This window comes from Pristiophorus japonicus, chromosome 14 (assembly GCF_044704955.1).
Source record: "Pristiophorus japonicus isolate sPriJap1 chromosome 14, sPriJap1.hap1, whole genome shotgun sequence".
NCBI lineage: Eukaryota > Metazoa > Chordata > Chondrichthyes > Pristiophoridae > Pristiophorus > Pristiophorus japonicus.
Genome location: NC_091990.1, coordinates 129,754,868 through 129,774,221, shown reverse-complemented (window position 1 = coordinate 129,774,221; position 19,354 = coordinate 129,754,868). Strand labels below are relative to the sequence as shown.

The 19,354-nt window shown below is 42.5% G+C and overlaps 1 protein-coding gene across 1 annotated transcript in view; it reads left to right on the top strand.

Moving 5' to 3' along the window:
- Nucleotides 1-19,354, top strand: part of sbf2 (SET binding factor 2) — a 715,543-nt gene that overhangs the window by 421,867 nt on the left and 274,322 nt on the right. Inside the window, exons 14-15 of the mRNA XM_070898748.1 lie at nucleotides 1,800-1,898; nucleotides 17,263-17,467. Coding sequence (XP_070754849.1) covers nucleotides 1,800-1,898; nucleotides 17,263-17,467 — 304 coding nt within the window. The remainder of the gene's footprint in view (nucleotides 1-1,799; nucleotides 1,899-17,262; nucleotides 17,468-19,354) is intronic.

Sequence of the window (19,354 nt, the reverse complement as noted above, 5' to 3'; positions counted from 1 at the left end):
ACAACAGTGGTCCCAGCACTGATCCTTGCGGGACCCCAAGCCCCACCTTCTGCCAGTCTAAATACCCCTACTCTCTGATTTCTGTCTTTCAGCCAGCCAGCTATCTATTCTGCTACTTATCCCCTGACTCTGCATGCTATCTTCTTATTCATTAGTCTATTATGTGGTACCTGAAAAGGTGCTGGAAGCTGATTCCATGAATAATTTTAAGGGGGAGTTGGACAGGTTCTTTAGGATGAGGAACTTACAGGGTTATGGACAAAAAGCGGAAATGTGGGACTAAACATGGCTGCTCTTTCTAAGAGCCAGCACAGGCACAATGGGCCGAATGGCCTCCTTCTGTGCTGTAAGTTTCTATGATACATTATTGAAGACCTTTTGGAAATCTCGATATGTTACATCTACTGTATCACCCTTGTCTACTCTCTCTGTTACCACTTTAAATAATTCATTGAAGTTGGTCAAGCAATACTTTCCCTTTTGAAATCCATGCTGATTATTCATTATTATATTTTTGGTTTCTAGATGTTTTTCTATTTTCTCCTTCAGTACGAATTCCATTATTTTTTCTACCACCAATGTCTATATTTCCTTCGATATGTCTTAGCTCTATATCAACAGCAGGGCAAGGTGCAGGATAGCTGCTGGTTGAAGAGGGATGCCCACTACTTCCGTGGCTCATCACACCCTTTCATAGGACCACAGTGCTGCAGAAGAGTGGTGCAATCGAGCACACATGAAGAAAATGCTTAGATTTGATCAAGCCATTGGGATGCTCAAACAAAGGGTGCCTTGTGTATGCACCAAGCTCAATCTCTCAAATTGTGTCAACATGTTGTGTGCTTCATAACTTTGTAGTAAGGAAATAGTAGATATCCAGAGGGGCTTATGATGATGCTGCTGATGCTGAAGACCAGGCCTGTGAACGAAACTTATTCAAGATACCTTCACAGTTGTATAGAACAATATTTTTTGGAAGTCTCAGCCCATCAAAACCTGCCTTCTGTCAAAACCTTAAGTCTGATCTAAATAAAACGTGTTCCTTAAAACTATCTATCACAAACCTGGTTTCAACATCAACATATTACCTGTTCCTTACAATCAATTATTCCAGTGATTTATTACAACAGTTTACAAAAATAGCTCTTGCTATTATTCCCACCGTGCATGCCCCTTGTAATCATGCAACATTTTCTCTGTACTATTCTGATCATTCTAAATGCCACCTGAGGTGCCTGGGGTCTGAGATTTAGTCAGCTGCTGTGAAATACTATGAGCCTGTTGGGATAGAAGTGACCCTTCTCTCAGTGCCCTTAAGTACAGGCTAACCCATTGTCTTGGGCTCCTTGGCAGCCTGATCCTGAATTTGGAGGCTTTTGCAGGGTGTTGATGGAGTGCCCCACTGACTGCTGCCTTGAGGAACAGGAGTCTCTTCAGCATCCACTGGTACAGGAAAAAGTATTCTGGTTACCAGCTTTCAATGGGAGAATGGAACTCTTCAACATTGGCTGTGTCCTGCGCTCTGGACCTTGGGCCTTTACCACATATTCTTAGTAACAAACCATATTTTTCCCATTTGATAAACAGTGTGCACTTTCCCCAATAAATAAGTTGGTATTTTATTAATTCATAAGTTAATGATTAAAGCTTATTTGGAGCATCTGAAGTCGGTCAGAAATTGAAGAGCGAAACATTTCAGTTCTAAAATATACACAGTGGTATTTATTTTTAATCAATTGCAGTGTTTCCTGATTGTGGGATATAAATTGTTGTTTTTACAGTTTTTACTTTTTTTATAGTTGGTTGCATTTGATGTGGAACGAATCAAAACTGAGGAGGGAATTCCACCAAAAATGTTAAAACACATACGAGAGCTTGCAGAACAGCTGTACAAGAATGTAAGTTTCTTTGTTAAAAACTAAAAGCAGATTTAGTTTACAATGATGTTCTTCACCATGCATTGTGAAAATTTAAATAACAGTGCGAATCAATATGGTGGTTGACCATGATAAATGTACCAAATCCTAAAGCATTGTCATGGGTTCACTTTATCACCGCTGAGAATATAAGCTGTGAGAAATAACCAGTTCACTACACAGAGTTAACAGCAAACCTATCCAGCTGTGTCACTTGTTGAGTTTTTTTTTCCAAATGACATGAACCAGTATTGTTCTTAACATTCATTCCTGACTTTGCCAAAGCAGCATGAAAGATTTTTCAATGTGCTGTTACTGTGTGTCAGTTTGATATCTTTAATGTGAAATTATTTATATTTATAATGATTACAAGTCGATCATATGGTTTTTCTATGCAGATTAGATCTCAGTGCTGGCAGTAGATTGCAGTACAGTCAGTGACTGAAACTTCGTCTTGAAGCCCGTGGTGTACCTCTGAAAGGACAGTATTTGAGGAGAAATTGGGTGGTATGGACTCAGTACATTAGAGCAGTATTTTGAAATGCTGTCGTCTTACCACTGGAGGCCGATATTCAAGTTCATCAAAAAGAAAAAGAATGACCTAAGATGCCAGATCATTCCTTATGCCTTGGCCAAAAATGACCTCAGGCTAAATAAGACCTGGAAATTGAGTTCTCCCAGCTGGAGCAGCAACATAAATACATCCCTTTTGCTAGATCTAGAAAAACAATTTAGCATATGTCCGGGAAAGCAAGAAGCCCTGTTATCTACTGACACACAATGGCTACAAACTTCGATTTATAAAGGCTCATTTTGCAAGCAGAGATAAACCTAGATGTTGCACAAGCTTCACCAAAAAGCAAGTCAGTTGCCATTCTGCATTTCACCCATCTCCTGTCGGTAGTAGCAGCTAATTTACGCATTCAGATATTTTAAATGTATTCCTATCTGGATGACTAACTAGTGAGATCTATGACGCACAACCATTTTTGGATATAATCTTCACAGTACATTACCTCACAGGAGCAAGGTTTGAAAGTGCCTGAAGAACAGGTAGCAGTGGAATATTTTCAAAATTTACAGCATGGCTCTGCGAACCTCGAGGCCAATGGTAACAGCCTAGTAAAGAAAATATGTGAATGGACAACACCACAGTCGTTGTAACATCTCTTTAAAGGTGCAGAATGAACATTACTAGAAAAACGAATATCTGGTAACAACAGCGAGCAAGAAAAAACAACATTTCATTAGATTTTGTAAGCATGAGTGGGCACGAACAGATCTTCAGAAATAAGGGCATGACACCCAGTGCGCCAAAAGCTAGAGGGGCCTATCCTTGATGCCATCCTAATCCCCTAGACAAGACATTGCTGCACAGCAATGTACACAGTGTCCGTAATAAAACCGGGGAGCTGGAGGCATGTGTTGCGAGAAACCAGACATTGTAGGGATTACTGAGACATGGCTACAGAAAAATCAGGACTTGGAATTAAACATTGCAGGGTATAACATATCTAGAAAAGATAAGGGTGGGGGTGATGGGGAGGTGGAGTAGCTGTACTTATTGGGGATAACACAATGGCAGTAGAAAAAAGTGATGCAGCTATCAGCAAGACAAAAATAGAATCCATTTGGATAGATAAAAGATAATAAATGATCAATCACACTATAGGTGTAGTCTACAGACAGGGAGGTGGAGGAAGAAATATGCAGACAAATTTAGGAAATGAGTAATAAACATAGAATAATAATCATGGGGGATTTCAACTACCCTGATACTAATTGGATAGAAGAGGTAGGTAAAGGGGATAAGAGAATGGAGTTCATACAATGTGTACAGGACTCCTTTCTAACCCAATATGTAAAAAGCCCAACAAGGGAGGATTCGTTATTGGATCTAGTAATGGGGAATGAACCAGAGCAGATAAGAGAAGTAAAAGTAGAGGAACATCGAGGCAATGGTGGCCATATTATTATCATTAAGATGATAATCGAGAAGGACATAAATATGACACAAACTAGGGTAATATATTAGAGAAAGGCAGATTTTGAGGGGCTGAATAGAACTTGGGAAAATAAAATGGGCAACAATATTGGCAAAAAAGGATGTAGAGCAACAATGGGAAATATTTAAAATGGTGTTCAACAGAGTACATGAACAATAGATTCCACGAAAAGGAAAGAAACTAAACACTAATGAGACTCCATGGATGAATAAAGCCACAAGGGAACATTTGAGGGTGAGGCAAGAGGCAGCAGGGGAGTGCATGATAAGGGAGAATACGGAAAGATTAGGAGAGAAGTCAAAAAAGCAATTAGGAAGGCAAAGAGGAACTATGAAATTACATTATCAAGGAACATTAAACAAAATATTTGTTTATTTTACAGGCATATCAATAGAAAAGGAAGGTTGGGATGGGAATAGGGCCATTAAGGGATAGACAGGATAATACCACAGGTAAGGGTAGAGAGATGGCAGAAATATTAAATCATTATTTTGCTTCAGTATTTACCAGTAGATAGAACAGGTGGACATGACATTGGATGATGAGATTAGTAATGAGATAAGTACATTTAAAATAAAAAGAGGGGATATATGAAAGAAACTAATCAAACTCATGGATAAAACCCTTGGTCCGGATGGATTGCATCCACGCATTTTAAAAGAATCTAAGGAAGAGATAGCAGCAACCTTACTGCATATATTTAATAATTAGTGTTGTGCCAGAGAAATGGTGGATAGCTAACTATGGCCCCAAGTTTCCACATGATTTGCTCCTGATTTTTAGGAGCAACTGGTGTAGTACGGAGTATCTTAGAAATCGGAATTCTCGTCATTTAGTTTGCTCTAGTTCTAGTCAGTTCGAACAGTTTCACTTTGGAACAGAATTTTCTTTTTCAAAAGGGGGCGTGTCCGGCCACTTACGCCTGATTTCAAAGTTTTGTGAGTGAAAACTTACTCCAAACCAACTTAGAATGGAGTAAGTGAAGATTTTTGTACGCTCGAAAAAACCTTGTCTCCACTTTAGAAAATCAGGCGTAGGTGACAAATCAGGCGTAGGGAATGGTGGGGGGGGTTTAAAGGGAAGTTTACAAACATTAAACACTTCAGTTTTACAAATAAAGAGCCATCATCAATAATAAATGATAAATACATCAATAAATCAACCAATAAATCAATCAAAAAAAATTAATAAGAAATAATTAAAAAAATAAATAAATAAAGCATTTTCTACTTACCGACTGCAGCACCGGGAGCCCTCCAACAGCGTGCTGGGATGCCCCCCCCCCCCCCGAGTGTGTCTCTGTCAGTGTCTCTATCTCTCTGTCTGTCTGAGTGTGTCTCTCATTCTCTGTCTGTCAGTGTCTGTGTTTCTGACAGCGAGGGGAGGGGGTTGGGGGGAGCAGGGGGAGGGGGGGAGAAGGGGGGGGAAGGAGATTGTTGGGGGGGAAGGAGATTGTTGGGGGGGGAGGAGATTGTGGGGTGGGGGGAAGGAGATTGGGGGAGGGGGGAAGGAGAAGGGGGAGGGAGGCTGAACGGGCTGGGCCCGAGACTTCGGGCAGGGCCCGTCCCCAGTACCAGATTTACAGGTAGGTGGCGTCGGGTCGGGGGGGAGCGCGGGTCGGGGGGTGGGTGGTGGGAGGGAGGTCGGTTCAGGTCGGGGAGAGGGAGGTCAGGTCGGATCCAGTCCGGGGGTGGGGGTGGCGGGGGGGGAAGCGGGAGCGCAGGTCGGTGTCGGGTCCAGTCCGGGGGGGTAGCGGGAGTCGGGTCGGTGTCGGGTCCGGTCCGGAGGCGGGGGGGGGTGGGGAGCGGGAGTCGGGTCGGGGGTGGGGGGAGCCGGGTCCCAGTGAGGCTATTCGGCCAGGGCTAGGGGCTGCGTGCTTCGGCCCCTCCCACACAGTTTTGGGCGCCTGGAGCTACTGAACATGCGCGCCCACTGTAGTGCGCATGTGCAGAGGTCCCGGCACTGTTTTCAGCGCAGGGACCTGGCTCCGCCCCCTACAGCTCCTGCTGCGCTGCGCCGAGGGCCAGAGGACCTGCAGGGAGGTGGAGAATCTGGAGGATTTTTTTAGGCGAACTTTGTGGCGCGAAAAACGGGCGTCCAGGTCGGGACTGCGCCGTTCTAGGCACGGCTCGAAACTTGGGCACATAATATTTACATTTAAGAAGGGGAATAGAACATGTCCAGGGAATTATAGACCAGTCAGCTTAACATCTGTGGTAGGAAAAGTAATGGAATCCCTACTAAGGAGAAAATAGAAGAACATCTAGAACTCAAAAATATAATAAGAAATAGTCAGCATGGATTTGAAAAGGAAAAGTCTTGCTTGACCAACCTCATTGAATTTTTTGAAGCGGTAACAGAGAGAGTAGACAATGGTAATGCAGTAGATGTAATTTATCTAGATTTTCAAAAAGCCTTCGACGCAAGAACAAGGTCAGAAAATGCGGAGTCAGGAGACAAGTCGCAGAATGGATAGCTAGCTGGCTTTAAGATCACAAGCAGAGAGTAGGGATAAAAAGTAGCTATTCACAGTGGCAGAAGGTGGGTAGTGGTGTTCCTCAAGGATCGGTGCTGGAACCAGTGTTGTTCACAATTTATATTAACGATTTGGACTTTGGAATCAAAAAATACAATTTCTAAATTAGCGGATGACACGAAATTGGAGGCGATAGTCAATACTGAGGAGGACTGCAACAAATTACAGTAGGACGTTAATAAACTTGCAGAATGGGCAGATAATTGGCAGATGAAGTTCAACATAGGTATGAGGTATTATATTTTGGTAAGAAGGTCATTTATTACTTGCAGGGTGCAAGTCTAAGGGGGTAGAGGAACAAAGGGATCTCTGAGTACAAACACACAAATCGTTAAAAGTGCGACACAGGTTAGCAAGGCCGTAAAAACAGCAAACCAAACACTCTGGTTTATTTCTAAACGTATAGAATTGAAAAGGAGGGAAGTTACACTAAACCTGCATTGAACCTTGGTTAGACCACACTTGGAATACTGCGTACAGTTCTGGTCATAATAATATAAAAAGGATATGGAGGCACTGGAGAGGATGAAGAGAAGATTTACAAGGATGATACCAAACATGCGAGGGTATAAATATCAGGAAAGAATGAACTGGTTGGTTCTCTTTTTTCTCTTGAAAAAGGAAGGCTGAGGGGTGATCTATAAAATTACGAAAGGTTTTGATAGAGTGGATAGAGAGAGAATGTTTCCACTTGTGGGGAAGAGCATAACTGAAGGCAATCATTATAAGATAGTCACCAAGAAATCCAATAGAGAATTCAGAAGAAACTTCTTTACCCAAGGTGTGGTGACAATGTGGAATATGCTACCCCAGGGAGTGGTTGTACAGCAATACAGCAATTGCCTGAAGCGAATATGATAGATGCAATTGAGTGGAGGCTAGACAAGCATATGAGGGAGAAGGGAATAGAGGATTATGTGGATAGATTTAGATGAGGAAAGACGGGAGCAGGCTTGACTGGAGCATGAACACTGGCATGGACTGGTTGGGCTGAATGGCCTGTTTCTGTGCCGTATATCCTATGTAAGAGGACTACTGTACGTCTTCCCTGCCCACTTGTCTTATCCTTTCTGGAGACTGAGCCACTGATTGGAGGTACATTATGGCTACACTGCATCATCCAACAAGCAACAGAACTCTAGTTATTAATCAAGACAAACTAAGGGCACAATTTTTACAATAATTATAGTGCAATCAAATACACAAAACCTGCCACCCAAACCATATGCAATAGTCGATGGAAGATGTTTGGTGCCTTGAAGTAAGATTGGGACACCTTAACTGTCGATAGAATTCCAAAATCTGCTTCTGCTGTTATAGCTTGCTAGATTCAGATCACAGATTTGCACCTCTAGAATCCATGTAACTGCTATCGCTGCATTTCCCTGTCTAATAGTAGCTGGTTCAGTGAGTGAGTTTCCAGATTCAGGAAAGGGATTTAGAAAACCATTTGTGACTATTGGGTGCCCCGGCATTGATTTTTTATAAGGCATTGCTTCAGTTGCCATCGCCGCTTTGGGACTATATGAATGTTGATGATGGAACGGATTAGGCGGTGGTCCGTCTAGCAGTCGTCGGCTCCTGTCATGGCGCAGATGATGCGCACGTCTTTGCGGTTCCTCGCTCGGATGATGATGTAATTGAGTAAGTGCCAGTGTTTTGAGCGAGGGTGCTGCCACGATGCCTTGTACTTGTCCCTCTGGCGGATCAAGGTGTTGGTGATGACAAGGTCGTGTTCTAGGCATTTTGTCAGGAGCAGGGTACCGCTGGAGTTGGTTTTCCCTACCCCCTCTCTGCCAATCACGTCTCCCCAGAGGTATGTGTCCTTACCGCTGGAGTGGAAACTAAACTATAGAACCAATGGGAACCTGTTCAACCTTTGTCGCCTCCAGGCTACATCCAAGTTCGTCCCATCCTCCGTCATCGAACTACAGTACGCGGACGACGCTTGCATCTGCGCACATTCAGAGGCTGAACTCCAAGCCATTGTCAACACCTTCACCGAGGTGTACGAAAGCATGGGCCTTACACTAAACATCCGTAAGACAAAGGTCCTCCGCCAACCTGACCCCGCCACACAGCACTCGCCCCCGGTCATCAAAATCCACGGCGCGGCCTTGGACAACGTGAACTGTCTTTCATACCTCGGGAGCCTACTATGAGCAAGGGCAGACATCGACAATGAGATCCAACACTGCCTCCAGTGCACGCAGTGCAGCCATCGGTCCCCTGAGGAAGAGAGTGTTCGAAGACCAGGACCTCAAATCTGGCACCAAGCTTATGGTCTACAGGGCTGTAGTGATACCTGCCCTCCTATATGGCTCAGAGACGTGGACCATATACAATAGATACCTCAAAGCACTGGAGAAATACCACCAACGCTGCCTCCATAAGATCCTGCAAATCCATTGGGAGGATTAACGCACCAACATCAGTGTTCTCGATCAGTCCAGCATTGAACACTGACCACACTCGACCAACTCCATTGACTGGCCACATCGTCCACATGCCCAACACGAGACTCCCAAAGCAAGCAATCTATTCGGAACTCCGACATGGCAGGTGAGCCTCAGGTGGGCAGAGGAAACTTTTCAAGGACACCCTCAAAACCTCCTTGATAAAGTGCAACATCCCCACCGGCACCTGGGAATCTCTGGTCCAAAGCCGCCTTAAATGGAGGAAAAGCATCCGGGAAGGCGCTGAGCACCTCCAGTCTCGTCGGCGAGAACATGCGGAGGACAGGCGCAGGCAGCGGAAGGAGCGTGCGGCAAACCAGACTCCCCACCCACCCTTTCCTTCAACGACTGTTTGTCCCACCTGTTTTAGAGACTGTAAAACATAGAAACATAGAAAATAGGTGCAGGAGTAGGCCATTCAGCCCTTTGAGCCTGCACCACCATTCATTAAGATCATGGCTGATCATTCCCTCAGTACCCCTTTCCTGCTTTCTCTCCATACCCCTTGATCCCCTTAGCTGTAAGGGCCATATCTAACTCCCTCTTGAATATATCCAATGGACTGGCATCAACAACACTCTGCGACAGGGAATTCCACAGGTTAACAACTCTCTGAGTGAAGAAATTTCTCCTTATCTCAGTCCTAAATGACCTCCCCCTTATCCTAAGTCTGTGTCCCCTGGTTCTGGACTTCCCCAACATCAGGAACATTCTACCCACATCTAACCTGTCCCGTCCCTTCAGAATCTTATATGTTTCTATGAGATCCCCTCTCATCCTTCTAAACTCCAATGTATAAAGGCCCAGTTGGTCCAGTCTCTCCTCATATGTCAGTCCTGCCATCCCAGGAATCAGTCTGGTGAACCTTTGCTGAACTCCCTTGTATTGGACTGTACAGTCACCTGAGGACTCACTTTTAGAGTGGAAGCAAGTCTTCCTCGATTTCGAGGGACTGCCTATGATGATGATGTGACTTAAATATTGAGAAACGAGGTGAAGGAATTAACATGGTCACTTCAATTTTACCCCATAACACAATTCCCTACCATAATCCCTTTGTCCTGTTTGCAGAGATTATAGAAGCAATCCAGAATGGTTTTCTGTATTCTACTAAAGGGATATTGTTCTTATTTCTCAACTAAAACATTGTGAAGTGAGATGTGGATATGGCTGACTAGAAAATGAGTAACACAGAAATAAAAATGATGACTGTAAATACGACACATTTTCCATTTATATTCTTTAATGGCTGCAGGAGATTTCAGCACCAATATCAAAAGAGGAAAGTTATACCAGCAGAACAGTGTCTTTCTATATTATTAATTATCAGATAGTTAAAAAATCAGCTTTTTGTATTTTATATAAGAATTTTATGAAAGATGTTTCAGCATACAAAATGTAAATATTTAGAATATTTAATCAAATTGGAATTTGGGTAAGAGCTATACATTTGGGTGATTGCTATACATTTCAAACAATTCTTTTGAAAGAATGTATTGACATCATCATCATAGGCAGTCCCTCGGAATCGAGGAAGACTTGCTTCCACTCTTAGGTGGCTGTACAGTCCAATATGAGAACCACAGTCTCTGTCTCAGGTGGGACTGATAGTCGTTGAGGGAAGGGGTGGGTGGGACTGGTTTGCCGCACGCTCCTTCCGCTGCCTGCGCTTTATTTCTGCATGCTCTCGGCGATGATACTCGAGGAGCTCAGCACCCTCCCGATGCACTTCCTCCACTTAGGGCAGTCTATGGGCAGGGACTCCTAGGTGTCAGTGGGGATGTCGCACTTTATCAGGGAGGCTTTGAGGGTGTCCTTGTCACGTTTCCTCTGCCCGCCTTTGGCTTGTTTGCCATGGACGAGTTCCGAGTAGAGCGTTTGCTTTGGGAGTCTCGTGTCTAGCATGCGAACTATATGGCCTGCCCAGCGGAGCTAATCAAAGTGTGGTCAGTGCTTCAATGCTGAGGATGTTGGCCTGGACGAGGACGCAAATGTTTGTGCGTCTATCCTCCCAGGGGATTTGTATGATCTAGCGGTGACATCGCTGGTGGCATTTCTCTCGCGACTTGAGGTGTCTACTGTACATGGTCCATATCTCTGAGCCATACAGGAGGGCGGATATTACTACGGCCCTGTAGACCATGAGCTTGGTGACAGTTTTGAGGGCCTGGTCATCAAACACTCTTTTCCTCAGGCGGCCGAAGGCTGCACTGGCGCACTGGAGACGGTGCTGGTTCTCGTCGCCAATGCCTGCTCTTGTTGATAGGAGGCTCCCTAGATAAGGGAAGTGGTCTACGTTGTCCATGACCACGCTGTGGATCTTGATGTCTGAGGGGCAGTGCTGTGTGGTGAGGACAGGCTGGTGGAGGACCTTTGTCTTACTGATGTTTGGCGTAAGGCCCATGCTTTCATACACCTCGGTAAATATGTCAACTATGTCTGGAGTTCAGCCTCTGGGTGCGCACAGACGCAGGCATCATCCGCGTACTGTAGCTCGGCGACAGAGGTTGGCGTCCACGACGACATGAATTGACAATTGTCTTTCTATAACACATATTTAACACATCTTTGGTATCTGCCACAAACCCCGTTCCCTAGCCACCGACTCCTACCCTCTCCCTGGCAATTCCAATGCTCTCCTATGTAAACCTGAGCTCATCCAAAACTCTGCTGCCCGAATCCTAAATCACACCAAGTCATGTTCACCCATCACCCTTCTGCTCGCTTACCTGCATTGGCTCCTGGTCCAGCAATGTCTCAATTTTTTAATTCTCATCTTTGTTTTCAAATCTCTCCATGGTCTCGCCTCTCCCTACCTCTGTAGCATCCTCTAGCCCTACAACTCTTTTCATTGTGAACAAAAATAAACATTAAATCAAGTGCCTCCTGATTAAAGGGGGGGACACTCCAAACAGTTTTCAAGTGCCCTTTTTTGCTTTTTTTTTTGTTTTTTTGGGGCACTAAAACCACAAATTATACAAGTGCCCCCTGGCTAAAAGGGAGGGGACACTAACCTTACAAGCCTACGAGAACTCTGCGCTCTTCCAATTCTGGCCTCTTGTGCATCCCAGATTTTAATCACTCTATCATTGACAGCCGTGCCTTCAGCTGCCAAGGCCCTAAGCTTTGGAATTCCCTCCCTATACCTCTGCGCCTCTCCCCTCCTTTAAGACGCTTCTTATAACCTACCTCTTTATCCAAACTATTGGTCATCTGTTCTAATATCTCCTTATGTGGCTTGGTGTCAAATTTTTGTCTGATAATCGCTCCTGTCAAGTGTCTTGGGATGAATTACTATGTTCAAGGCGCGATTGAAATGCAAGTTGCTATTGAAAACAATATGTTTCTTTTGATATATTTATAACAATTACTGAAATTGGTGCCAAGTGAATTCACAAGGCTATTTTTCCTCCACATCTGAAGCTGGTATAGTATTAGCTTGAGATACTTTGGGCTTGTCTGAAGTGTACAAAGTTGCGTGACATTACTTGAATTTTTATGCAATGCAAATAATTGTAGTGCAAATAGATTTCCTCCTAATGGAAAAAAAAAGTTTGCACAAAGTTCCTTGTTTGTTTTATGACTTTAAATGTGTATTTTTTCCTTCTTCATCCCATCAGTGCACGCATATTTACGTTTCTGATCTTTATTAGATCCCATTGCTGCCTCCTACAGCTGGGATACTGGAACATTCTGAACCACAAACTTCTCTCTGGCTGCCATCAGATGCACTCTGCCAAGACAATGTGCATTTTTGTAAGGTCAAACAATGCATTAAGTAACCTAAGTGAGAATTAGCAACGCCCAGACCAGCACTAGAAATAAGCTTAATTGAACACCAAGGCTGGAATTTAAATTTGCTGTGATGTTTGGTAATCCAATAAATGAAATAACTATCATTTTAGTGAGCAACCTCGACATCTTTTTAAGAGAAGGTTCCTTCTGTATCAGACAACTTTTGAGTTCTTAGTTAGTTAATTAAGAACATAAGAAATAGGAGAAGGAGTAGGCCATTTGGCCCCTTGAGCCTGGTCCTCTTTTTAATAAGATCATGGCTGACCTGATCTTGGGCTCAGCTCCACTTCACTGCCCACTCCCTATAACCCTTCACTCTCTATCGTTCAAAAATCTGTCTTATCTCCACCTTAAATATATTCAATGACCCAGCCTCCACAGCTCTCTGGGGCAGAGAATTCCACAGATTTATGACCCTCTGAGAGAAGAAATTCCTCCTCATCTCAGTTCTAAATGGGCGACCACTTATTGTTAAACTATGCCCCCTAGTTCTAGATTCCCCCACGAGTGGAAACATCCTCTCTGGATCTACCTTGTCGAGCCCCTTCAGTATCTTACATGTTTCAGTAAGATCACCTCTCATTCTTATAAACTCCAATGAGTATAGGCTCAATCTGCTCACCCTTTCTTCATAAATCAACCCCCTCATCTCAGGAATCAACCTAGTGAACCTTCTCTGAACTGCCTCAAATGCAAGTATATCCCTCCTTAAATGACAGACTGTGTGAATTGCAAAATTTGTTTTTCAAAGCTATGTTTCTCTTACTGGAAAACAGTAAAGGTTAGATAGTAATTATATTCAAAAGAAGTTACGTTTAACAGTTAAATGGCTTGAAATATGAGCTGCTTTTGAATGTTTGTCTGTTGAACTTCCAAATAAAAGTACACTATTGCTGTATTCCTCTCTGGGACAGAAGTCATTACCTAAGAAATTGGGTCTCTTAAAGACATTTCTGTCCTCTTTTTGATCATGTAATCTATTCCCAATCCATATTAGGTATTCTGATCTAGGCAAGCTTTTATTTTGCTATTTCTAGTGATTTTGTTGCAGAAAGTCATTAAATATTGCAGTTTATAGTTCAGAAACTAATCCTTTAATTATCCTTTGGGAAGTTTTATGCTTTTTGAAAGGTTTGTGAAGCAGTGCTTTCACATAGTGGCATTTTTGTGTCACTAATACTTGTGCTTCAGTATCAGTGTACCGAGGCTCACTTTAACTGGCTCAGTTCTAGTTCATTTATTCTTGGTCTCTTGTTAATGTCACATCTGAATTTTTAAATTAAAAGTGTCATAGACTCATCCTAGTGTCGGTGACCAACAAACATGCTTATACTGTCTTCAGACATTGTATGGCTTTTAGAAGTTACAGATTAGCAAAAAGCCTTGCTTGTAACTCTCTTGTGGTCAGTGCAGTCATGCAATGAACAAGGGTGTCCCAGCTTGATTCCTATAACTACCAGGAAACCTCAGGTTCTGGTTGTGCTAAGAAGCAACCATTTGACTCCAGATCATTATAGGAACAGAATGCCAAGGAATGCTTAGAAACATAGAAAATAGGTGCAGGAGTAGGCCATTCGGCCCTCCAAGCTTGCATCACCATTCAATAAGATCATGGCTGATCATTCATCTCAGTACCCCTTTAGGATGTATTGGTGGAACAACATTCCACTTTGTATTATATTGTTAGAGGAAAATGTCGGGATCTTCCAGTAGTACAGGTATTTCCAAACCTGCTTCACCAACAGGTTATGTGACTGATCCATCACTGTGTCCAAGTGAGTAACTAAAGCATCATTTTGATACTGCCTTTCTCATTGTCCAGAACAGTCATCTTGGGCTTAGCTTGTTTCAATCTCATATGGTACTGACATTACACAGTAAGAGGAAGTATCATAGACTGCTGAGTGCTTCCACCAGTATCTTTCTCTTAAAAGAAAAAATGTCAGCTGAAGACACTGCCAGTAGGAACTTCCTGAAAGATTCCTTCAGTGTAGTGTCTCCAGGCATAGAAGAAAAACCTGCCATTCTCCCAAAATGAATACAAAACTTAGGATGCCACAGTAATAAGTAGGATATACAAGGGACTCTACAGATACTAGTACCTGGGATGGATTGAAGGCCGATAAATCTCCAGGGCCTGACAGTCTGCATCCCAGAGTACTTAAGGAAGTGACCCTAGAAATAGTGGATGCATTAGTGATCATTTTCTAACATTCTATAGACTCTGGATCAGTTCCTATGGACTGGAAGCTAATGTAACCCCACTTTTTAAAAAAGGAGGGAAGAGAGAAAACAAAGAATTATAGATCGATCAGCCTGACATCGGTGGTGGGGAAAATGTTGGAATCAATTATTAAAGATATAATAGCAGTGCATGTGGAAAACAGTGACAGGATCGGTCCAAGTCAGCATGGATTTATGAAAGGGAAATCATGCTTGACAAATCTTCTAGAATTGTTTGAGGATGTAACTAGTGGAGTGGACAAGGGGGAACCAGTGGATGTGGTGTACTTAGACTTTAAAAAGGCTTTTAACAAGGTCCTACACAAGAGATTAGTGTGCAAAATTAAAGCGCATGGTATTGGGGGTAATGTACTGACATGGATAGAGAACTGGTTGGTAGACAGGAAGCAAAGAGTATGAATAAATGGGTCCTTTTCAGTATGGCAGGCAGTGACTAGTGGGCTATCACAAGGTTCAGTGCTGGGACCCCAGCTATTTACAATATACATTAATGATTTAGACGCAGGAATTGAATGTAATATCTCCAAGTTTGTAGACGACACTAAGCTGGGTGGCAGCGTGAGCTGTGAGGATGATGCTAAGAGGCTGCAGGGTGACTTGGACAGGTTAGGTGAGTGGGCAAATACATGGCAGATGCGGTATAATGTAAATGTGAGGTTATCCACTTTGGTGGTAAAAACAGGAAGGCAGATTATTATCTGAATGGTGACAGATTAGTAAAATGGGAGGTGCAACGAGACCTTGGTGTCATGGTACATCAGTCATTGAAAGTTGGCATGCAGGTACAGCAGGCGGTGAAGAAGGCAAATGGCATGTTGGCCTTCATAGCGAGAGGATTTGAGTATCAGAGCAGGGAGGTCTTACTACAGTTGTACAGGGCATTGGTGAGGGCACACCTTGAATATTGTGTTCAGTTTTGGTCTCCTAATCTGAGAAAGGACATTCTTGCTATTGAGGGAGTGCAGCGAAGGTTCACCCAGGATGACAGGACTGACATATGAAGAAAGACTGGATCGACGAGGCTTGTATTCAATGGAATTTAGAAGGATGAGAGGGGATCTCATAGAAACATATAAAATTCTGACGGGATTGGACAGGTTAGATGCAGGAAGAATGTTCCCGATGTTGGGGAAGTCCAGAACCAGGGGTCACAGTCTGATAGGGGGGAAGCCATTTAGGACCGAGATGAGGAGAAACTTCTTCATTCAGAGTTGCGAGCATGTGGAATTCTCTACCACAGAAAGTTGTTGAGGCCAGTTCGTTAGATATATTCAAAAGGGAGTTAGATGTGGCCCTTACAGCTAAAGGGATCAAGGGGTATGGCGAGAAAGCAGGAATGGGGTACTGAAGTGCATGATCAGCCATGATCATATTGAATGGTGGTGCAGGCTCGAAGGGCCGAATGGCCTACTCCTGCACCTATTTTCTATGTTTCTATGGACCAGCTGTTAGTGATTTGTGTACATGGACACTTAAATTCCTTTTGCTCCTTCATTAATCCTCGTCTTTCGCTGTTAAAAAATATTCAAATTTATCATTCTTGGATTCAGTGATTGACCTTACATTTCCCTACATCAAACTCCACCTCATAGTTTTGTCCACACACTTAGTCTGTCTATTGCCCTTTGCAAATCCCTGCTCCTAGCCACGCAATTTACTGTCTCTCCTAAATTAGTGTCTTCTGAAAACTTGGATATACAATTCTCTATTACTCCATCCAAATTATTAACATATATGGTGAAAAGCTGAGGCCCCAGTACAGCTTGCTGAGGAATAGCACTGGTCGCATCCCTCCAACAAGAGGATGCTCTCTTTATCCCTACTCTCTGTCTCCTACCTCACAACCAATTACTGACCCATGTCACAAGGTTACCTCCAGTTCTGTACGCTCTTACTTTTGTTAATCTCATTATCAACTGGCTTTTGGAAGTCCATATAGACAACATCCATACACAGTCCCCTATTCACCATGCTAGCCATCTCTTCAAAAATTCAACGAGTTAACATAACCTACCCTTCACAAATCTATGCTGACTTTCATCAAACATCTGTCAGTGGTGGCAGCATTCTAAAGAGCTGCCTGATCAAGACACTAATGCCTTGATGAAAATTTGCAAACTGCTCCCTGCAAGGAACGACCTTCCAAACAGCTTAAAGTGAAACCCTTCACATATCGACTCTTCCTGGTGGGCCTGCAAGGGGATACATTCTGCTACTTAATTCCACTTGGTGATCTTTAAAAGGAGCCATAAATGCAATTTATAATGATTAAAACTTATTTATCTGTTTTTCCATTTGAAATATTATAGGAAAATCCAAATCCACACATGGCTTTTCAGAAAGTGCCTAAACCAACTGAAGGTTCACACATGAGGGTTCATGTACTTCCATTCCCCAAGATAAATGAAGATAAAGTACAGGCTCTTGTCCAAGAAGGCCTCGCCAAACACCTTAATTCGCCTCCTGCTGTTCGGGTTGAGAAAAAGTGCATTGTGCCTCCCGGTCCATCAGTTGGTGCGTATCAATATTTTGCCTTAAGGACAGCCTTGAACTTCTGGTAGCACTTTTACTCATGATAAAAATGTTTGCGTGCATAGTACTTTGGAAATCAAGTTGTCAAGATGTAAAAGAATTCTGTAGGATGTGATCTGTGTTTTCCTTTATCCTGTTTATTTTGCTTCTGTTCTTTGTTTGATACACATATTTATAGATGATTTAAGGCACTTATTGTGTCTTATACGAATAATAACTGGAGCTGTTCCTGTTTTGATAATATCTGGAATTTTTAAAACAGAAAAATAATAAAATCATATATTTCAAAGCATAAACTATTAATATTTATTTCAAGGTATATTCCTTTCATCCCCTTCCCCCAGCCCCACCCACCAAAAAACATTGTGGTTGGTAAGGTTACAGTGTTGGAGAGTTAAACATATTTCTATCTGCACTCATTCTTAATACCAAGCACTCTCAGGTCAGGTATAACACAGGTTAAATGCAGTTCAGAGCTTTCCCTAGACTCTCCCAACAATATCCCTTCAGCACATGTCTGAAAATCACCCCCTTCTGTACTGTTGTAATATTTCTAAGTTCTGCACTGCAATTATCAATCTGACATTCATTCAGTCCCATGTCACGGTCAGTTTTTTTTCCCTGTGAACTTCTGTCCTTTGGATTTGACCGCCAAAACTAATACTGGAGTTTTCCATTTCATAAGTCCAGGTTATATTCAAATCCAAGACCTAGAAACTCAAGAGTCACATTCTGTTTGCTTTTGTTTTGTTTGAATTTCTTTTTGTAGTTTGCTTATTCCCACATGGCCATTTCACACAATAAGACAATGCCTTCCATCAAGGAAGTATGGACACTCTGGCTCATGTCAGATTCACTGTTGCTTTGGCACCAGGTGATGCAGGGCAGTTTCTTTTTGCTGGTGGAATTTCCTCCTTCCTTTTAGCTTGAAACTTCTTACTCAGCACTGTATCTGATGATCAGGTTAAGAATGATGGGTTGCCATTCGGAGAAGACCTAGTGGAAATTGGATTCATACCCAATTTTCCTTGTCTGTGGCACATTACAGTGATTCAGTTCCCATTGCAGTCTCTTTAGATAATGTTCTAACCAACTATGCCTCTCAGTTCACTATTTTAAAGTTCGAACAACTCCGATTAAACTTCTATCCCTTTTCTTAAATATTAGCTATTGTGTAAAGGAATATTCATGCTCCTGTGCATATAATTAAAAATATCTATATTTATACATTCAAATTTTGCTTATTATCCTGTGATGGGCTGGGTATGGAAACTTTACAGGCCTGGAATTCCACATTTAACATAAACCAAGAAAAGGTCTGTCTTTCTCTGCAATTTATGATCGAGTAGCGCAAATGTGAGAACACATGGTTTTGAAGCATGTCGTTTCTGAGAAATGACAGCTACTATCTGGAAACCAGCTACCTTGTGTTTGGACTTTTTAAAAGGAAATTTGAACTTTCTTGATTTATTTGAAAATGGGCTGCATTTTTAAATTTGATGAGTATTAAAAACATAAAACAAAAAGACTATTTAAACCATTCGGGCTACCCTGTTGTCCTGCTATTTCAGGGTTTCATCTCATCATTTTTTCAATATTTTCTCTCATCCAAATTTATATTTTGTCTATTCTTTGGTAAATCTGTAACAGTCCCAGTTTCTTTTCTAAAAGTTCAACTGAGCGAAGATATTACACTTGGGAGTTTGCACTTTGAGTCATGAACTTCAAGTGTGAAGAAGTTACTCCTGTAAGTTAAATTTTTCTTGTGGCATCTTTAAATTACAGTTATGTCCTCGTTTACGTCTATCCTGATTTTGTATAAAATACCTCTGCATCCACGTAACTATTTTTACCTTTTGTCGTTATTTT